The sequence below is a fragment of the Hippichthys cyanospilos genome, chromosome 16 (assembly GCF_059441005.1).
Source record: "Hippichthys cyanospilos isolate Australia breed blue-spotted pipefish chromosome 16, RoL_Hcya_1.0, whole genome shotgun sequence".
NCBI classification, from domain to species: Eukaryota; Metazoa; Chordata; class Actinopteri; order Syngnathiformes; family Syngnathidae; genus Hippichthys; species Hippichthys cyanospilos.
The window spans coordinates 12,891,562-12,911,461 of NC_142384.1; the positions used below are offsets into that span (position 1 = coordinate 12,891,562).

Here is a 19,900-nt window from a genome sequence, read left to right on the forward strand (position 1 = left end):
AAATTACAGCCGTTTGTTGAGTTTTTGTACAGTGTATTTTTTTTTCCTTTGGAGAGTCTTTGTCTACCAAGTATTAAAGGTTGCCGACCTATTCTTGGCTATCATGCTATGTGACAATAATACTAGTTATAAAGAGGGCTTTGTGGATAATTGGTGGCTCTAACTCCCTATCAAATAAAATTTTCTTTGGGGGGGAAAAAAAACTGAAAATACATGATTTAATACCTAAATTCTATTCAATGTAGATGTAAGAACACACATACACGCTGCTCTGGTTGGTTCATATACACTGCAGGTTTTATTATAAGTTTCATTTTCTACAAGTTTTGAGGAATGGACTTGGAAATTCCAACTTTCAACCTACAGACAAAAACCATTTTCCATCAAAAAAGAAAAAACAAAAGTTAAAAAACACTTCCGACCAGTTAATCGGCAGGAGAAACAACCAATCACATCAGGATAACCATGTGTAAAACAATTTGCACTATTGTAACAAGCATCCTTCTCTGAAGGACAGGAAAGGATGAGCAAGAATGGCAACACTCCTTAGCTGGTGTCCATCTGAGAATACAGAAACATTATAACCATTAGACAGCTGTAAACATGACCATCCTTTACAAAGCAAAGAAAGCTACTCACTCTTGCATTGTAGGCGTCTAACTGGGCATCAAGTTCTTCTGCTGAAAGCTGCTGCTTGCTAGCGCCCCCTCGACCACCTCGACCCCGTCCTCTGAAGCCACCCGAGCCACGACCTCCAATGCGGCCTCCTCTCTGCATGCCAAAGTTGCCCCCGCGCATCCTATTCATTCCGCCTCCTCTGTTCATACTTGGGAGCGGAGGAGACAAAACGATGATATCCCAAATCGTGTCTTGCTTTTGGACTCATTTTGTTGTTAAGACCTACCCCTGCATTGGCCGCCTTTGTGTATCAATCTGTGATGTGACGAGCTGTATGTTCATGGGCCTCCCTGGAAGGACAAAAGTCAGACTTGTAAAATCGACGCGGAGGAAAGATTACAGAAGACACCAGAACGCAAAATTAATATCGAAACTTACCATCCAGCGGAATGCCGTTGTACTGCTTCATGGCCTTGAGTGCATCTGCCCTTCTTTCAAAGTGGACATCTGCTGTCCCCAAGCTTCTTCCTGAACGATCGTAATGGACTGCAGCCTTTTTCAGTGTCCCAAACTCCGCAAAAAGTTCCTAGGGGAATAAAAAACAAAAAAACTGATCAACAGCTCATTATAATCCTCGCGTTTGGAAAAGCAAACTTGAAATTGCACCTGAATATCAGCATCAGAAACGCCAAAGTCGAGATTTGAGACAAGAAGCTTTCCTCCGGTTTCCACACCAGCGCCGCCGCCAGCTGCGCCGTTGAATCCCCCGTAGCCATTGTCGAACATATCGTGTTGCCATTTATCTGGAAGCTGTTTGGGCTGCAACAGACGAAAGAGAACGCACCTGCTGACTTGAGGAATCCGCTTGTCTCTGTCAATCACAGAGTCCACATGGCTGGGTGTTGGGGCAAGCAGAGGCTCCACTTCCAACATGGCCAGGGTGCTCAGCTCTCCCCATATGGGTTCCCGATATCCCCGTTCCCACCCAAACACTAAATGCATGTCAATCCTCAGAGGAGGATGTAAATACCAATAACTAGTGGGCGGTATCGCCTTTAATGCATGCACTATTTAGCATAGTACTTCCGTGATTTCTTTTATACATTCATCCAAACCACAAGCATCACTTTGTTTTTTTTTTTTCAAATGGTCAACTAGCCCACCCAAACTAACAGCAAATGCGCCCAAAGCTTCCTCCACCACAGCACCTCCAGACATGATCAGCTTCTTTGTCTCCTGTTGAAACATCCTTGCCTCCCTCGATGAAAAGGGATTCCCGGACGATCAAAAGTTCATTTGAGCCAAAGGAACTGGCTTGTATTGGAGTGGGGCAAATGTCCATAATGAATGTAGATGGATGAGAAAACGAGCAGCTACAGCAACTAGAAGCGTGTACATTTAGCCGAGCGTCCATTTTAAGAACACGCCATTTTGACTTGGGCTTTGTCTGCTCCGTTCAGAGACGCGCGCAGACACGAGCTGGTAATTAGTTAACTATCGGGGCAGTAATGCAAGGGGGTTGAAGTCCTCGGATCCATTCATCAACACCGCTCGTAAAAGAATGGGTCTTCAAATGGAGACGATCAGCCACTCCCGGGACAAAGGACATCCTGGTCGCTCAATAATAGCTGCTCCTTCCGAGATGGGGGGGAAAAAATCATTGACGATCTCTCGATGTTCTCCTCTCACCGCCGTAAAGACACTCGATGAACAGCGAAGATATTGGCGGTGGACGAAAAAAATGTAATCTGCGGTGGTAGATTCAAAATGGCGACGCCAGGACATTTCACGATCCAACGGTAGCTAGTGGGCCAAGATGGCTAGCACATTTCAAAAATGGGGCTTCTTCTTGGGGGGGTTGCAACATAAGGTTGGTTCGGGAAAGGACAGACACAATAAGCATACAATTTCCTCTATTGCTCGACCGCTCGTGTTAAGATCTCTCCGTCGAGAGAATTTTGGCGGCTAGCAATTCACTTTTATTCGTTGATTAGCAAGCAGGCTGGAGTATAGAAGGATGTAACCCGGACATTCCGAAGTTTGCCCGAGGTTTTTCCCCCTTTCCTGCCCATTCTCATACCCTGTTGTATGGCGTCGGTCTGCCTCGAGCGCGATTCGTGTTTTGCCGGTTCCTCATTGGGCCAGATCCTCCGCCTCGGCCTCCAAATCCTCCGCCGCTCATTCCGAGGCGCCCAACGCCTCCTCGGCCGCCGCCAGAACCTCCGCGGCCTCGGCCTCTTCCGCCCCTACCGCCACCTCTCTGCTGCCTGTTCTGTTTGATAATGTCGTCTAAAGACATATCCATTTTGTCGGTCATAATTCTGTCTTCAAAAAAAAGCTTAAATTGTTGACAAAAGAACGGTTAAAAAAAAGGACGCCCTAAACTTGCTAATCTTGCTCGTCTGCCTTCACGCACCCGAGGCCAACTGGTTCAAGCGAAACACAAAAGGCTAAAAAAAAAATCAGATAGGCTTACGTCACACGCAATTTGCGTACCTACGTAGTACGTATTACGTCACATACGTATAACTTCAGCCAGAATGCCATCTTGTTTTCTTGTGCTTCCGCAGAATAGAAATGTTTTGGAGTATTTTTATTATATAATTTGTGCCTCCGATTTTCCACTAATAATAACCCTTATTTTTAAATATGTTTTCTCATAAGCAAATAATAAAAACGGACGCTATACGAAACTGTCCAGGGGTGGCGATTCGTCTGATTTTGTTAAGTTCATCAAATTTCACCTTGGTTTTTCGTGGTCAAATTTGGCCAATTGTAATCCATGAAAATTACAGTACCAATCAAAAGAAACTTCTTCCCAGTTCAGTCCCGAGTTCAGATCCAGATCGCTCTGGCCTTCCTGTTTTGAGTTTGCATGTTCTCCCCGAGCCCACATGGGTTCTCTCTAAATTGTTCTTACGTGTGATTGGGTGCGTGAATGGTTGTTTTTCACTGTGCGCCCTGCAATTGGCTGGCAACCTAAACTGTATCCTTTTTATCATTAACAAATAAAGCAATATAAATTAGCTTCCAACAACTGTTTACTTTTTTTTTTTTTTTTACATCGCTTCTAAAAGTTACAGGTTAGTCTAAAACAGAAAAAAATAACCAAGTGCATCAAAGTGCCTGGAATAACGATAACAAATGATACCATTCCTTATTTTATTGCAGTTACACTTAACATTGCGAAAACGAAGCCTTTTCCTTGGGGTCATTCTGCACTCCCCCAGCATCGACTAGGTCTACACTGTAGACAATGGGCCTCTTTCAAATTCTTTGCTCAATTAAATCTTACTTGGGAAAATTTGGTGTCATTCTAGACACACTAAAAAATCTGAGTGTTTTTGTTTTCTACCAGATCACATTATTTATCAAGTTTTAGACAACGAGCAATTTTATGTACTGTACTGAAACTAATGTAAGCATGAGAAGAAAAAGTTGAAAAAGAACTAGTTGCCAGTTAATTGCAGGAAAAAACCCCCAAAACAACTACTCACACATTTCACACTCACATACACTGCATTAAAGAAATATTATATATATATATATATATATATATATATATATATATATATATATATATATATATATATATATATATATATATATATTAGATTGTTCAATTGTTCCAATTTGTGTATTGTGGAAAATAAATGAGTAAAACATTTTATACTAATGACAAGATTTGATGTTTGTTAAAAACTTTATGCAGTAAAATAAGAAAAGACATAGCATCATAAAAATGAACGCCCATAAAAGGCAATGACCAAGCTGGAAGGGTAGTAAAAATTGAACAAAGCCTTAGGGTTAACAGCAGTGACTTTGGTCAACAAACTTGGTTTAACACAAACAAACATTCAGAATGGGCAACAACAATTTTCAACATGATAAATATTGAATTTATTTTACTTTTACCTGCAAGGTCATTGCAAGCCTTGGGGACATAAAAACATTAAAACATAGATTAGGCTCAAAGCATACAGATAGGTGTGGTTTCATTTTTTTTCTGTTCATTTGCACTCTATCAGGCATCACCAATTCCTTTCTTTTGCATTCATGCAACAGCATCTTTCGGGGATGACAAGTTATTTCTGAAAGAGAAAGACAATTTCTTTGAAAAAAAAATCATACGGTTGAATTCCGGGATATTAAGTACACCACAGAGTACTTGCGGATAACTGGTCAATATCCGTGGCAGATAAATACAAGATCGTGTGGTGTAAAAGTATTTTATTCAACATTTTGTTGCATGGCTTTTGGAAGAGGCATTAAGCAACTCAGAGCGCTTTGGGAGCTTTTAGTAAAGCCGGTTGTAGGGAACACACAATTTCAACTTAAGAATGCTGCCATTGTATTTGGCTTTTTGAAATATGCTTTTCTAATATGCATCCAATTAATGCTACACCTTATCTAGCCAAATACATTTTTACAAAAAAAGATAAAACAAAAAAAGCCCTTTATCGGTTTTCCCCCAGGATCATGAACATAGCAGTCGTAAAGACTGATGTCTTTTGTGTCCGGTGGAACAGTTTTTACCTCATCATCAAATGGCAAAAACATCTGAGGGAGGTTCATCAGTCCGTTTCATACATTAGTACGGTTGTGTTGCCTTCGACGTGACTCATGACAGATTTTTTTAGATGCAGACCTCTCCTTCATCATGTAAAGAAAGACAAGGGCTTTCTGTGGTTCAAAATTCACAGAAAATTGGTTGGCATTACTGCCTCAGACTGGCAAATAGGGCTGACTCCGAATGTCAGAAGAAAAGTTATTAACGGTGATGGGTCGGGAAAAAAAAGTGCTTGGACCAGCTTGAGGACTAGGACTTCTTTGAGTCTTGTGTGTTACGTTTCTTGAGGTCAGTCAGGTCCACAGGGGTGAAAGCTGATGATCACCAAAAGGAAACATGTCAGTATGTTACGTTGTACTCAACCCTTTACCGATGACTGGGATGTACATTTGATTTCAGTTATGCTTACAGTGTAGGTTGGGATTTGGATTCTTCTCAACATATTCTTGAGGTCCACGGTCATTTCGCTCAGCATTTTGCGCTGATCTGATTTCTCTGAGCACAAACTGCCAGGCTGTGAAAAGTTAAAAAAAAAAAGATCTGTCATTTCCCTTGTTTTTTGTTTTTTTTTCAACAATTAAAACAATTGTGAAAAGGGTCCAATCAGTAAAGGTCAACTTTTTGGAGTACCATAAAACTCACTCATTCAATCACCAAAGTGCCAGTTCATATCAGTCAAAAAAAATAATCAAATTCATTTAGAAACTTTGCTGAATTATGAAAGAATGCTAATAAAGTTAAAAAAAATAACAGGAAATGATAATATAAAATGAAGTTATAACAAATAATATTAAGTCTTAAATAATAATGACAATAGGTCTGAAATGATACTTACTATCATGGATAAACCGCACATTTTCCTCATGTGCTGGTGTGAAGAGCTCCCCACAATTGGTAGGTGATCTGGGGCTTGTAGTCCGCTTGTAGCTATTCACCATCCTGGGAGCAGATGAGCTTGAGAAATGTGAAACAACCACATCAACAGAAGAAAATGCCTGAAGCACTTACAATAATGCAGAACTTACCTTGTCATTCTGTTTACTGTCCTACTCTCTTCTCACTGCTCTATTGTGAATACCTATGAAGGATTCAGTGGGAACGAAGTCTTGAAACAGCAACGAAAATATGTGTGAATTTTGATCGATGACATAAAGCGTGACGTCAATACACAATGGTAAACAAAGACACATACTACTAGCTAATCGGGATGCATGGGTGTCACCAACGGGAACGATTATATTATAATTGGTATGACAGCGGTGGATTTTCAGATGTTGCTACTAACTCTGTTGCAAAGGTTCGCCATACGTCAGCAAATTTGAGAAAACAAGTGCGGTCACTGACAAAGGAGCTTTGTTTACGTTTGATTCATGTTTACTATCAGGCAAAGCAACCGACAGGTATTTTACTATATGACCTGGCTGTTACATAATCGCAAGAATTAGTAGATTGCTTCGTGCTTCAGTAAATCCGGGGGACAGCAAGCACTCCAGAATTGCTGACACAATAAACTCCGCTAACATTAGCCCGCACAGCTAGCTGTTAATTGTCTTGGCATTAGCTACGGATGCCAAATTGTTTATAAACAAGAACACTGCGTAAAATGATCACACAAGTTAAACTACTTGCATGGATGTATGAACCAAAGTAAATCTCATATACAAACCTTTTTTAAAATAATTATTTTGGATGTCAATGCCGTATACGACGCGAGATTTAGCTAAAACGTTGCCAATGCCAACCAATCATTTCCGGTACCGAAACGGAAGCATTCTTCTTCTATGCCTTCATTTTTTTTTAAATAAACCTCCTGCGTCACATACTGCCACTTACTGTATCGTAACGGAATACACCATTACACTACTAAAAGGAATGAAGTATTGTTTAACATTTTACACGGATTCATCTTGCACCTCCGTCTTGAACACATTAGGTTACTATACAATATTAATGCTGTGACCTACTGTATCACGACTCCCAATGCAACGGTAATACAGTAACGCTATTACTAATAGAACAATATGGAACATAGTTCTGGAAATGGGTTTTTCGTTTAAATTCATAATTGCAATATTGTGATAATTAATAATGGATTTGGTTGTTCCATTTATCATGTATTCTTGGAAAGAAAAAACACATGCACACAATATTTTACACAAAACAGCATACTGACTTTCAAAAATGTCTTTATTTTTATGAAAATGTACAAAAATAATTATTTTGGCACAAAAAGATAAGACTTCCCTTGCTGACATTGTTTTCTTCAGCACAGCCTCTACCAAAACATAACTGATAAGGAAATAGTACAGTAGTTGATGAAGTGCGTCAGGATTTTCTTGACTGAAGTAATAATTTAGAACTTTTATGTTCCTTTCTCTGCCCAGCAGTAAGGATTGACAAAAATAAATCTAAATGATATACACGTTTTTCAAATCCTGTGCTTTTCATTAATTTGAAGTGACTTGACACTGGAAGTAATTCACAAAAGTACTTAGGCGAGCACATAACCCGTAGTAATTCCATTCAGTGATACATTTTAAACATTGTCTTACACTAGTAAAAAAAAAAAAAAAGGGGAGGAAATGAGTTACTGTTAGTCACTGCCATTAGAACAGAAGCACAAAAATAGAAGTAAGAACCAAAAAAGTGACTCACTGACAAACTACCGCAAACCCAATTTATATTTCAAAAAAACATGATAAACCCTATTGTCATCAATGTTCAAAGTTCTGTGTAAAACCCCCTACGACAAAAATAACTCTATCTTCCACGCAATTTGTCAGCTTTTATCTGCTCAGCTCGCTCCTGTGCTGAAGAAGCGCCTGATTAGATGCAACCAGCCTCGAACAGTTTGGACAACTCTGTGCACTCAGGGTCAATGAGGTCAGCTGGCTTCTCTCCACTCTCATTTTCTGCCTCTTTGCTGGCTCCCAGCGCAAGGAGATAGCTGTGTGGAGCATGAGGTTGGGAATTTATTTTAGAATTACATCTTAGAGTATGGATAAAACATTCGGTTATATACCGTATATGTATTTATATAATGGTATTTGTTTTCTGTCCATATACTGTTTGATTTGTCAAGTGACTCTAATCATAATCATTGAGGAAATTTTGAGTCTTTTTCAAATGACATACATATTAGACATGCTATTTAGATGAACAATTTACAAGATATTTACTGAAAAAATCCACCCCAGACAAAAACTGGAATCAATTAATAGTCAAAACTAAATCTGTCATGACTAAATCTGTCCATCTGTCTGTTCATCCATCCATCCCATGTCACAGATTCATAGGTCACAAAATTTCCCTTAAAGTTTCATATTATAGGCATTTCATAAGGTTCACCCTAACCCCTATACAGTTTCAACGTATTTATTAAAAAAAATGTAAAAATGCACATAACTAATGGCGCTGCCCTATTTTCTTGTGCCCACGGTTTATGACTACTGTTCTTTGGAATTTATCTCTTGATCAAATTTCTTCTAAAATTCAGACAAAAAATTAAAATTAAATAAAACCTCATAGAAACCTTACTGCTATTGCATCCACTCAATAAGGGTAGCGGACAAGACTTTTGTTTGCAATGCCGATAAATCATAAAAAGTGAAAAAGTTGTGACAAGAATCCCCTATAAGCCAGCCATTTATTTTCTTCACCACATAGAAGCAGTGCACGCAATGCTTAGAGAAGGAGCGAAAGGAGTCTTGTTGGCGAAATCAAGTGTGTGCACATTAACCAGTTTTTGACCATTAAAATGATTCATTAATATTCCTCAATAATTTATGGAGGGTTGCCGATTGACTAATTGATTGAAATACGGACAGGCAGGTTACCTTGCGATCTCAGGATAGCCGTCACTGCAAGCCATGTGAAGAGGTGTCCAGCCGTCCTCGTCCCTCTGATTGATATCAGCACCGTACTTGACCAGCTGCTTCACCACTTCCAGGTTTCCCGTTAGCACCGCTTCATGTAGCGCTGCCATACCTGCGCGCACCGCACCAAAGCACAAGAGGCCACAATGCAGCATTGCATCACAGTCACCTCCAGCCAATGGCTGTTTAGTTCCCAGCACTACTCACCTGAGGGAAAAAGCGTATCCACACGAACCTTTCTTGTTCTGATGAAGCGACCAATTTGCTCCAATTCCCCACGTCTGACAACATCCTGGAAGATGATGTCATTCGGAAAGTGCACAGTTCTCTTGGCAGGTGTGATGGGTATCACAGGAGCTGGATTTGATTGGGTGAGCCGCGCTGAGCTGTACCGGGAAGGGATGTACGTCGACGCAGACTTGTAGGAGGGTGTGTAGTATGACGGGGTGTAATGTGTACCACTATACTGGGTTGGGGTGTACTTTGATGTGGGGATGTATGATGGTGTGTAGTGACTAGATGCATATTGTGTAGGTGTGTGATAAGTTGGTGTGTACTGAGAATGCCGCGTGTACGTTGACGCCGGAATATGGTAGTTGTACTTCATTCCTGCAGCGGTCAAAGGTTTGGCTCCCTATTCGCCGTCAGCCCAGCGAGGAGGACATGAGAGCTCGGACAGAAAATGTTGAAAAAAATAATATCCTTTTGGATCCTTTTGTCTTTCTTGTTTGACGTCTGTCCCTTTAGCTTCCACCTGGGTCCATCGGTTTGGTACTTGCTCAGTACAATAAAAAGATCATTGTCTTTACTTAAGTCCAAGTTCCTTTCTGTTGGTGCGGTCTTCTTGCTTTTTTTTTGTAGACTAGGCAATCCTGTCCTTGTTGCACTGGACGTTTTCAGGCAGAAAGAAGCATCAGCTGATGGCCGAAGCCATGTGAGGATCACTATATAGCTTCTTTAGGGCTATTTTTGGGCCTCATATCCAGTGACTTCAGTCCTTGTCCAACACCACCCACTCTGAAGTCACTTGCCCAATGAATTTGCACACACGTTGAGCTCATAAAAATGTTTACAGCCATGATGTTCTTTTCAAGTATTGCAAAAGTCAGATCACCGCCTCAAAATTTTTAAATACACACAATGACCAATGCTGAAATCATAATACATAACAGATCACCACCCAGAATGAGACAATGAGGGCGTTAAAAGGATTTCTTTTTTACTTGCTGGATGCCTGTCACACTTAAAATTGTAAAATTAATAATGAAAAAACCCACTTTCACTGTTGTCTATCTTTTCATTTTTTCTTTGTGGATGCTTTTATTTGTTCAACAAAGCTATCCCTGTTTTATAGCAGCAAAGTGGATTGTAGGAGCTCACAAGAATGTGAAATTAAATAATGTGCAGTACCAGTCAAAAATTTGGAAAAATCCTCTAAGTCTATTCTTTTTTCGCCAATGTTTAACAAAAAATAAACCTCTGACTTGTAGATTAGGAGTGGTTCTCAAAAAACAGCTAACCAAAAGTTAAGCAATATCAAATGAGAGGGAGTGATGTTAAGGTTACTGCTTCATTGAAACAATAACTGTAATAATAATAATAATAATAATAATAAATTAAAAAAAAAAAGTGGAGTGGAGTTTGCTCTGTCTCACAGTTGCTGTGTGGATTTTGTCTGGGTTCTAAAAAACATGCATATTTAAATGGTTCAGATTTGTGAGATAGGAATGCTGCATGTAAACCCTCCCGTAAAAGTCACTCAAAAGTAATAAGGCTTCCAAAAATTTGGCTATTCACAATATTGAACTTTAGCCACTTTCTGCAACACCTACATGACAAATAGAGCATGCACACAGAGCCAAGCCTGTCATATTACAGTACTCTTTGTATATAGAGCTTTGTCTGCTCACACTACAACAGCAAAAAAAAAAAAAAAAAAAAAGAATAACGTTTGATCAACAAATGCGTACTGTACGTGTGAATAACGCAGTGGCACCAGCTGTCCTTAGACACACAGCTCAGCTGGGCTCAGCTGGTCATAACTGGCTTAAAGGAAGGAGAACCACTTGGACCTTTAATCTACTTCAGGCGTAGTGTTGACAACAATTTGCTCTCAAATGCTTTTCATCACAGCGGGATATGATCACTTAATTCCACCAAGCCCAATCACACGAGGTAATGTTTTGATGCTTGGTTAGTCAGCAGGATTACACTATACTCATATGATTTCGATGACAGAAATTGCAGAAATGTGCAGAGAATACATTGATATTCTAATCTGTGCATATCTATCTATCTATCTATCTATCTATCTATCTATCTATCTATCTATCTATCTATCTATCTATCTATCTATCTATCTATCTATCTATCTATCTATCTATCCATCCATCCATCCATCCATCCATCCATCCATCCATCCATCCATCATCCATCATCCATCCATCCATCCATCCATCCATCCATCCATCCATCCATCCATCCATCCATCCATCCAATTATTTGCGAAATATGTTGAATGTTGTTCTCCAAAATAAAAGATGTTAGCAATGACTTATTCATATTCAAAACAATGCTAGGCAGTATGTTTTTTGAGAATATTTTCGCGCATGGTAAAAATTGTTAAACCATGGCAAAATGCTTTATTTTTAAGAACTGTACTATATAAATGTTGTTTTGATACCCTAGACAAGGTATACCAGTTAATAAGCTGTAACTAAAGTTATTAAAAAAAAACAACAACATTATTGCCCCTTTTTGTGATCGAATCGCTGACTGGTTATTTTTAAACTTGCTGATCAGCGTGACGGATGCCAAAAATAGTGATTGTGTAACATCTACTAAAGATCCACAGTAAAGTTTAGCGTTAATGGTGTTGTTTTTCAAAAACATTAAAACCATTTTGAACGCATCAAATTCATTATGTTGACAGAATGAATTTCCAATTTGGATGTTGAACTGATTGCCCTGTAGAGCGTAACATAACACTGAACCGAAGAACAGGGCTAACGGCTTCAACAATTGGAAGTTACAATTTTCACAGCTTAGGAAGGAGCACCTCTCAGATTTCAACACCTCTTGTATGGTATCACAAAAGTCCAAGGGTGTCCCTGAGCTATGGTGATCCTCCGTTCCACTGACTCCCCAAAACAGCTCCTTGACCGCAAGAAGAAGCCTTTGAGTGGTGGAAAATGTTTGTTTGCTACAGCCTAGTGATAGGCCTCCTCCTGGTCGTACGCCAAACGGAGGTCTCACACGTTTCACCGGTTTTCTATACATAGGCTCAGGGTGCCCTCCCTCCCAGCTGCTGTTTGGGGTGCAAATTACCAAGAAGTCACAGTTGACATTTGCTTGTACGTGACACCGGCAAATACGCTGCTAGCTCCCCTCCGGTTTGGTAAAAATGCCATGATTTTACCAACAGATGTTTACGCCCGCGGCCACGCGCTCTGGAATATGACTTTGAAGTGGCTCCTTTTACTGTGGCTTGACACATTAAAGCAAACGCATCGGTGTCAAGGCCGTGGATTTAAGTGGCACTGGCCACTTCTCAGTATTCCATGCCATGGATACCTACTCCTCCCTGAGATTATGATTCAGTTACCGGTTACATTATTTTTAGTCTCATGGCAATGTGACACATTAGTATTTTTGATCAGATAATCCAAATTAAATTATTGCCAGTTACTTCTACAAGTCTGAGGCAAAGTAGCAGTGCTGAAAGTATTACTATTAGTAGTACAAGTGCTACTATTTGATTGCAAATTATAACTACTAGGCACGGACAGCTAACCAGGCTGACGATTTATTATTGTGTTAAAAAGTCAAGGTTTCAATAACTGCTAATGGTAATGATTTTTCTTTTTCTTAATCTAACAAAGGGAGCATTAACATTTAACAGAAAATGATTGACTGACTGCATGCAGTCGACTCAACGCTTGGATTGCCCTTTTTGGATCCTGCAAGATGACTCTCAAAACACAATTTCAAAAAAGGTAAGTTCTCATTTTTGATCCAAAACACAAAATGTTGCTCTTGCTAGTCAAACAAACTTATGCTCTGTAAAATTTGAAGGGTTACAGTTGATAGAGAACAATCAAAGCAGTCAAAAAATATTTTGATCATCACAGTGCAGTTTGGTGGTTATGGTATCACTAGTGCTTGCAGAGTTGACCTAACAAGCCACCTCTGAAAATAATTAGATGGCAATCGCAATTTTTTTTTTTAACTTCTATGCATAATTGCATAAAAATACTTACCAGGGACTTGCAAAGAACAACAGAAAAAAAACCAAAACAAAGAACAATTAAAAAACAAGAATACTGTATTTGTTGTGTATATTACTTCTCAGGAGGCCCAGAATTGCCCATCTGGAAAAATGTGAGAATTCTCGGTGTGCCATTCTGTCAACACGTCTTGATCATTATTTTTTTAATTCAGCAAATACAGTGCTTTTGCTAAAGTTAGCCAGGTCTAACTGTCTAACCTGGACTAACTATTCGACTATCACCTCTCACTCGTGACCCAAGTAGAACAGTTTGGTGACTTCATTTCCTAAAAATAAGAGCTATGTAGCAAGCATTCTGGTTCATAGCTTGTTGCCAATACAAGTTGTGATCAAATTCAAAACAGTCTTCTGGTGAAACACAAGTCTCCTCTTTTATGGAGGCTCTAAAAGTGCAACTTGATGCGGAAGTAAGTATACAGAGAATGCAGACCATCTCTCAGGTTGTTACAAGGTATATATACCGCAGATTAGCGCCTGAACGATTGGGATTTTTTTGAGTCTGATGCTGTTTTTTGGCAAAAAACAAAACAAAACAGATTTTCTCCTGGTATCAGCAAATCTGATTTAATGCTTTTTAATGCTGTGACAAGAACATTTAATTTTTCTTTTCAAATGAAGAGCAAATGAAGTGGAACATGGAGCAACTCATTTCTAAATTGTTTTACAGTGACTCCCTTTCAAAGCATTGCATGCTTTTATTTTGTTAAGTTTTATTTGGATACATGGACCAGGCAAATAATCATCATATTTGGAACATCATCATTTTTGTTTGACATCATAGTCTGTACATGTCATTTTCCAAAGACCCAACAAAAAAAAAGGGTTTTCTTAACACTTTCCATGAAAAAAAAAATATCTAAGGTCAGCAAGGTGGTCAATTGCTTGTGAAAATGAGCATGACTGACTGTCATAAGATCACTGTCATATTTCATAGCACAGCCCTCATCGCCGTCGTGTTTCTCGTGCCTCAGGACACTTTAGTTGGTGACACTGTCCAGTCATGCGCACATAGTTTCCATGGGAATTGGACCCAAAGCATGCAAACGCTCACTCAATCTTTTTCTTGCGTTATGCAATTAACATATGTTGAAACAAATGGTCGATAATTAATTTCATCAACACTCAAATAGAAAAATGACAAAATATTATGCTGTCTTAAAAATGAATTGAACATTTGGCTCAATCAATGCATTTCAATTCAAAGTACCGTCCACATTTATGAACCAAAAATGAAAGGAAGTGTATAAAAATGAGAAATATTGTTAATATTTTATATTTATTTACTCATTCATATTTTTCTTGTGCAAAACTATCAACTGATTAAAGGTCATCTGGAAATAGGTAAAGGCAGTAACGGATACAACAGTTGTCCAGCGCTCCGGCGGATTTTTTGCATGAGGATAAGGTTACTCAGGCTGAGAACCGCATCCGTGGAAAAAGACGCCAGCGGCTAAAAGTTGTGCGTATGCCTAATGTGTCTTGATACTCGTTGCACAATAGGGTGTGTGTTTCATGCTGCAAATGTCAATTACAACGCGGTTCACTCAACAGTCACCTTCAGCGCCGCGGCCACAGAGTGTGGACAAGGTTGTCAAATTAATTCCAGAGAGCTTATGTAAATGAAATATGTATGACAGTAATCAAGTGCACTCACAAAGCGTAACCTTTGCTTTTCTCAACAAAATGAAGGACGATGGAGTATCACACTTTTACGCAATAAGATATGCTCGGAGTTGCGAATCTTATACGTTTCCCCTCATTGTTGGTGCCTGGACTGGAAGCTAACTTCTTTTTACTAATAAAAAAAGCTGAATTAATCTATGGTGAATATAAAGTGCACATAAAATATGGGCTCACCGTTAACGACAAACTAATGGGAGCCCTCAGGTTGCTGGAGTCTTGAAAATACTTTTGAGCCTCAAAAGGTTCAAAACTGTACACAAATTACAATGATAAAAGCAATGATACTGTATAACTGATTGACAAATGCTATTTATTTCAATGCAAAATGTTAATTAGATGCAAATGATACTTATCAATGCAAAACCTTTGCATATGCTAACATATACCAAAGGAAATTACGATTCACAAACGAAAATGCTAAAGGGCTAAATGCATACAAGGCAGCACTATATAACATGCTGAAGATAAGAACTAAGATTAGCAAACACGTTATCCACAATCACAAGTTGTTGGCTCGACAAACAAGCTAATGTTGATCTTATTTTCATAAATGACAATATTCTTACAAAGACAGTACAACTTACAGAAACTTGAGCGCCAGATTTCACAGAGAGACAGCGACTGCTCTCAAATGAAGCCACACCATCCTTCCTCACTACGAAATGTAATATCAACAGCGGCCAGAGGCGGCGCCAAAATACAAAGATCAAGCCAAACAAAGCACAAATGAATGAACTGTTTAAGGATAAACATGGTGAGGCCCATGTGGTACCAGTTGATCCACGGACTGGAAACGGGCGGCGGACCACCGGTTGCGGACTTTGGCCTAAGTGACCCGTTTGCTAACTGGACCGAAAAAAAAAAATGGGACATTAGGATGTGACCAATGTAAAAAACAAGCCGATCAAACTGAGACGACTGGTCCCCTTAGCCTAGATTCCCTAGAAGGATATTGTTGAAGGTTTTCCATGTGTTAATAGCCAAGTCCAATAGATGACCCCATTTCTGTGCACCCATCTGAAGACCACAGATTTGGCCACACAAGGCCAAGTCAAAACAAGATATTTCCAGGGTGCATTTCACAGGGGTCGAAACGCTAATATTATCCCTGCAGCCAATGGCCATTCAGGAGTGATACGCCCGATGGAGGTGGCGTCTGGGTAGGGTTTCATGGCGAAGACATGAACAGCATACGTGCTGTAATATAGAGGGGACAGAAGACTGATCTTTCATTTATACTATCGTCTGTGCATAGTCATGCCCCTTTCCTTATTTAGCACTAGAGGTGTTGATCATGTGACGGCACTACTCCGGGTTCACGTCACCATCTAGAACATTTTCATCTTCTCCCGTGACATGGTGGAGCTTGAACCGTAATTTAGGGCCAACACTGTCTCACGTCCACATTTTTTTCTTTCCAGATGAGCATTAAGAAGTTTAGAAAATTTTAAATTAAATGGATACTTAACATATTCAGTTATTTATAGGAGTAAAAGTGTAATATTTTGTCTATACTTAATTTTATAACTTAAATATTTTCATGTGAAATTAATACATTTTCAAATACATTTCCGCACTTACTGTTGATTGAGATTGACATCACATGTGCTCCAGGCTTGAGTAACAATTAATCACGGCTCACCTGTTTTTTGGGTTTGGTCATGTGATTTTCGTAAGCTACGGCATCTTTTTTTTTTGTAAGTAGACTATTTAAAATTTGATTGACTGGACGTAAAATTTTCTCCAATTCTGGAATGACCCGTTTACTGTTGCTCGGTCATTGAAAGATGCAATATCGATGTTAACCACAAGATGGCAGACATCGCTCATCAGGGCCCCCAAGCTCGAAGAAGAGCGTGTCAAAGCACAGCATTGATTTAAAAAAAAGTGATTTCTTTTATTCCCTACAGCGTTGACAGCTCATATTAAGAGGATTTACGTTCCCCAGTAACACGGATATATTGAACGCTTATTATTGTTTCAAATTAAACGCATATAGTAACTTAATTATACAAGCGACCGATGAGATGGACAAGGATAGGTGCAGGACCAACTTCACTGTCACGCAGGTAAGTAAGCCAGTCTATTCATTCGGGAATTTAGACAAAATGCAGGAAAATACGAACACATTTTTGTTTGCATTTAATGTTGGTTTGTTTTTCCATCTGTTTTGTGACACATTTAATTATAAAAGTTTGGCCAAGAAGGTTTTATTTGAATTATTATTCTTAACTGGTTTTGCTCAGTATTGGCCACATATGCCACCATCCCTCGACCATGTTTTCTTGAGATCCACCCTCATCTGTTTTAATAATTTAGCAACTAAGATACTGCAGAATCCTGTAATTTTCTCTCCTCTAATGCAACATGCATACAGTTGGCCACTAATCAGGAGTGCCATGCATAATTTACACCAAACACCACTAAATGACAGCGCAGCTGCTTCATACCCGTTTCTTAACACTTTTTGTGTGTTTCAACCGTTTATTGTCAAGAGAGAAACGGGGAGCTCTATTAACTGGCTCCGTCACATTTTAAATTTCTATTCCAAGATATGCCATTGGGTATTTGAAAATGACTGACATTTACGACTCCAACTCTGTGCATTTGTGCAATAAAGCCAAATGCAAATTTTCTGTCCGAAAACTTCCAGGATTAATGCAATTAAAGATGTAAGAGGTATTGCTTTTGATCCTAAGTACAAGTTTTGAGTGCAGGGTTAAGAAACTAATGCTTTAGCACTACACAAGCAGGTTGTTAAAAAAAAAATAGAATAACATTTGGTAGCTTCTTACTTCTTCCTGCACGTAGCATCTGATTTAGACTGTATTATTAATCTAAATGTTTTTCATGTATTTCTTCATTGACAGCCATCCTTCTATTTCAAGCATTTTTTTTTTTAAATAATCCTGCAAATACGAAGACAAATCCCAGTATCAAATCTTAACCACCTTGACAGGGTCAATCGAAGAGGCTTGACTGCACTTTGCCCAGCCCACACACCCACTTCTCTAATTGGTGGTTTTGGCTGCCCTACTACTAACTGCAGCTCCAGTCTAGTCTCGTGTAACTCATAGTGTGGAGATTCATCATGAAATCTCCATTTTCATGAAACAATACACCATAGAAATGTTATGAAGACAATCCTGCAAGACGAATTTTCCTCGGAATTTTATTGAGGGGACATTGCCTTCACATCGTCATTGCTGCGCATTTCTTTACATTACTATAAGGAGCAAATTTGAAATCACTTCCAGACATCCAAGTAGTGTATAGGAATAAATAAAAATAATCAAGCGATTGGATTAGAAAAATAAATCTGAGGCAATTTCTCTTTAAATTCTTAGGACGAATTGCCTAGATTTCACCATGATCATGCAAGACAACTAGATGTCCACTGAGGGGTGCTGAAGACTAGAAAAAAAAGGCCATCGGTATGCACCAAGAGGCACGTGGTATTGGAACAGAATTGAGACATTAAACTGTAAAATTATATGGCCATCAAATATTAAAGCGCAAAAAAAGCACTGCTGTATGTTGTAAGAGGTAAAGTATAAGATAGAGCTAAAGAGCAAAATTGTACTTACTGTACAACAGCATAGTATACCTGAGTAAGCAGGTATGTCAGATACCTGCTTCATCCATGCAATTTGAAAACTCTTAGAGCTATGAAAAAAGTTGCCCAAGTCGGGTAAAGCAACTTTATAATAGGTCGACTACAAATATTGGTCTCAAAGCTCCGCTGGAGCCAGGTTTCTCTCCCTGACATCAGCCTTCTGCTGAGCTTGCTGAGGACCTGATCGTTTAAATCAGGTGTGTCGGGGAAAGAAACATAGAAAACCTGCAAGTTACTGACCCTTGAGGACCGGATTTGGAAATCCCTGATATAGAGCTTCCCTAAATCTGTTTGTCAAGATGAAAAAAAAGATGAAGAATAACAGGAAGTTATTGACATAGTGACAGCTTGATTCGCAAGTTTTCTCATGGAATCTTGTTGAAGCATCGTCTGTAAGTTATTGTAAGGATACTTTCACGTGTAATGTACATATAACATTATCTATGTGTGAACCAAATAGGAATTTGTTTTTCTTGACCTTAAATAGTAATTACTAGCCTGCTATGCTAATTTCATTTGCTACCGGTTAGCGTAAGCACATTTTGTTGGCGCCTAAAAATTAATATCTAAAGAAGAATATAGTCAAAAATGTTATGTACTCTCTTGAATGTTCAACCTTCATAGACTATTAAATAAAAACAGGGATGTTGGGGGGTGATGGTGATTACTTGTTTATTCAATTCAATTGAATAATCAATCAGGATAATTGATTTTTTGGAACGATTCAATAGTCTTACATAGCAATATGAAATGCATTGCTGTTCACGGATTTTGTTTGTGGTTGGGTACTTGCTTTGCTTGAGCCAGACTCCTGCCAACTGCTGTCTGTGTCCATCTGGTTGCTAAAACAGACTGAGCAGTTGCACCAGGTTGACTTTTCAACTACTGTAGTTAAAACCGTTTTTCTCATTTTTTTTTGTAAGGTCTGTGCGACATCGAATAGAGTGATTGATGGTGACCGTGGTAGTAACATTGACACTGTCAAATTTGGATGCTCCAATGGGGCCGCGTGATTGATGTTTCTTGTTGAGAGCCGAGAGCTCGTTGCTGTCAGCACTCCTGTCGACCCCAACAGGATCATAGTCAGCTGCGCGCAGGCATGCGTTGTGAGTGGATTGTGTGTTACATGTAAATGCATCATCACAGATCAGACAAATGTGATCAAATCATGTCTTTTATGTCGTCGAGTGGTCCGTAGTCTACTTTGAAATTTACTGCACTACTGCATTTTATGAGTCATTTAGTACCAG

General features: G+C 39.2%; 3 protein-coding genes across 5 annotated transcripts; all 3 read right to left on the reverse strand.

The window, feature by feature from the left end:
• Nucleotides 1-275: 275 nt before the first annotated feature.
• On the reverse strand, nt 276-3,079 carry alyref (Aly/REF export factor). Of its 2 annotated transcripts, none has more exons than XM_088437911.1 (6): nt 2,699-3,079; nt 1,285-1,437; nt 1,057-1,204; nt 905-968; nt 640-826; nt 276-561 (listed from the first exon to the last, which is right to left on the reverse strand). In XM_088437911.1, the coding sequence occupies exons 1-6, from the start codon at nt 2,933-2,935 to the stop codon at nt 547-549; spliced, it is 804 nt and encodes a 267-aa protein (XP_088294037.1). In that variant the 5' UTR covers nt 2,936-3,079; the 3' UTR covers nt 276-546. The 2 variants fall into 2 exon arrangements, with proteins under 2 accessions (XP_088294037.1, XP_088294038.1); XM_088437912.1 differs by lacking the exon at nt 2,699-3,079 and adding an exon at nt 1,792-2,692.
• A 1,223-nt stretch (nt 3,080-4,302) lies between these two features.
• On the reverse strand, nt 4,303-6,942 carry mcrip1 (MAPK regulated corepressor interacting protein 1). Of its 2 annotated transcripts, none has more exons than XM_088438071.1 (5): nt 6,855-6,942; nt 6,214-6,266; nt 6,024-6,142; nt 5,598-5,702; nt 4,303-5,502 (listed from the first exon to the last, which is right to left on the reverse strand). In XM_088438071.1, the coding sequence occupies exons 2-5, from the start codon at nt 6,219-6,221 to the stop codon at nt 5,438-5,440; spliced, it is 297 nt and encodes a 98-aa protein (XP_088294197.1). In that variant the 5' UTR covers nt 6,222-6,266; nt 6,855-6,942; the 3' UTR covers nt 4,303-5,437. The 2 variants fall into 2 exon arrangements, with proteins under 2 accessions (XP_088294197.1, XP_088294198.1); XM_088438072.1 differs by having other exon boundaries at nt 6,214-6,293.
• A 415-nt stretch (nt 6,943-7,357) lies between these two features.
• On the reverse strand, nt 7,358-9,961 carry ppp1r27a (protein phosphatase 1, regulatory subunit 27a). The gene is made up of 3 exons (XM_088437436.1): nt 9,271-9,961; nt 9,025-9,175; nt 7,358-8,135 (listed from the first exon to the last, which is right to left on the reverse strand). The coding sequence occupies exons 1-3, from the start codon at nt 9,668-9,670 to the stop codon at nt 8,015-8,017; spliced, it is 672 nt and encodes a 223-aa protein (XP_088293562.1). The 5' UTR covers nt 9,671-9,961; the 3' UTR covers nt 7,358-8,014.
• Nucleotides 9,962-19,900: the final 9,939 nt, after the last annotated feature.

Bases quoted from the DNA above. Each gene is read 5' to 3' on its own strand.
- alyref (XM_088437911.1), bottom strand. From the start codon at position 2,935: ATGACCGACAAAATGGATATGTCTTTAGACGACATTATCAAACAGAAC. The intron at 1,438-2,698 runs GTATGAGAATGG...CGTCTGTTGCAG, and splicing joins GACCGACGCCATACAACAGG to CCCAAACAGCTTCCAGATAA. The intron at 1,205-1,284 runs GTGCAATTTCAA...TTATTCCCCTAG, and splicing joins TTTCTGATGCTGATATTCAG to GAACTTTTTGCGGAGTTTGG.
- mcrip1 (XM_088438071.1), bottom strand. The intron at 5,703-6,023 runs GTAAGTATCATT...AACTTTTCACAG, and splicing joins TGTGCGGTTTATCCATGATA to CCTGGCAGTTTGTGCTCAGA. The intron at 5,503-5,597 runs GTAAGCATAACT...GGTGATCATCAG, and splicing joins TCCAAATCCCAACCTACACT to CTTTCACCCCTGTGGACCTG.
- ppp1r27a (XM_088437436.1), bottom strand. From the start codon at position 9,670: ATGAAGTACAACTACCATATTCCGGCGTCAACGTACACGCGGCATTCT. The intron at 9,176-9,270 runs GTGAGTAGTGCT...CGGTGCGCGCAG, and splicing joins GGATACGCTTTTTCCCTCAG to GTATGGCAGCGCTACATGAA. The intron at 8,136-9,024 runs GTAACCTGCCTG...TGCTCCACACAG, and splicing joins GGCTATCCTGAGATCGCAAG to CTATCTCCTTGCGCTGGGAG.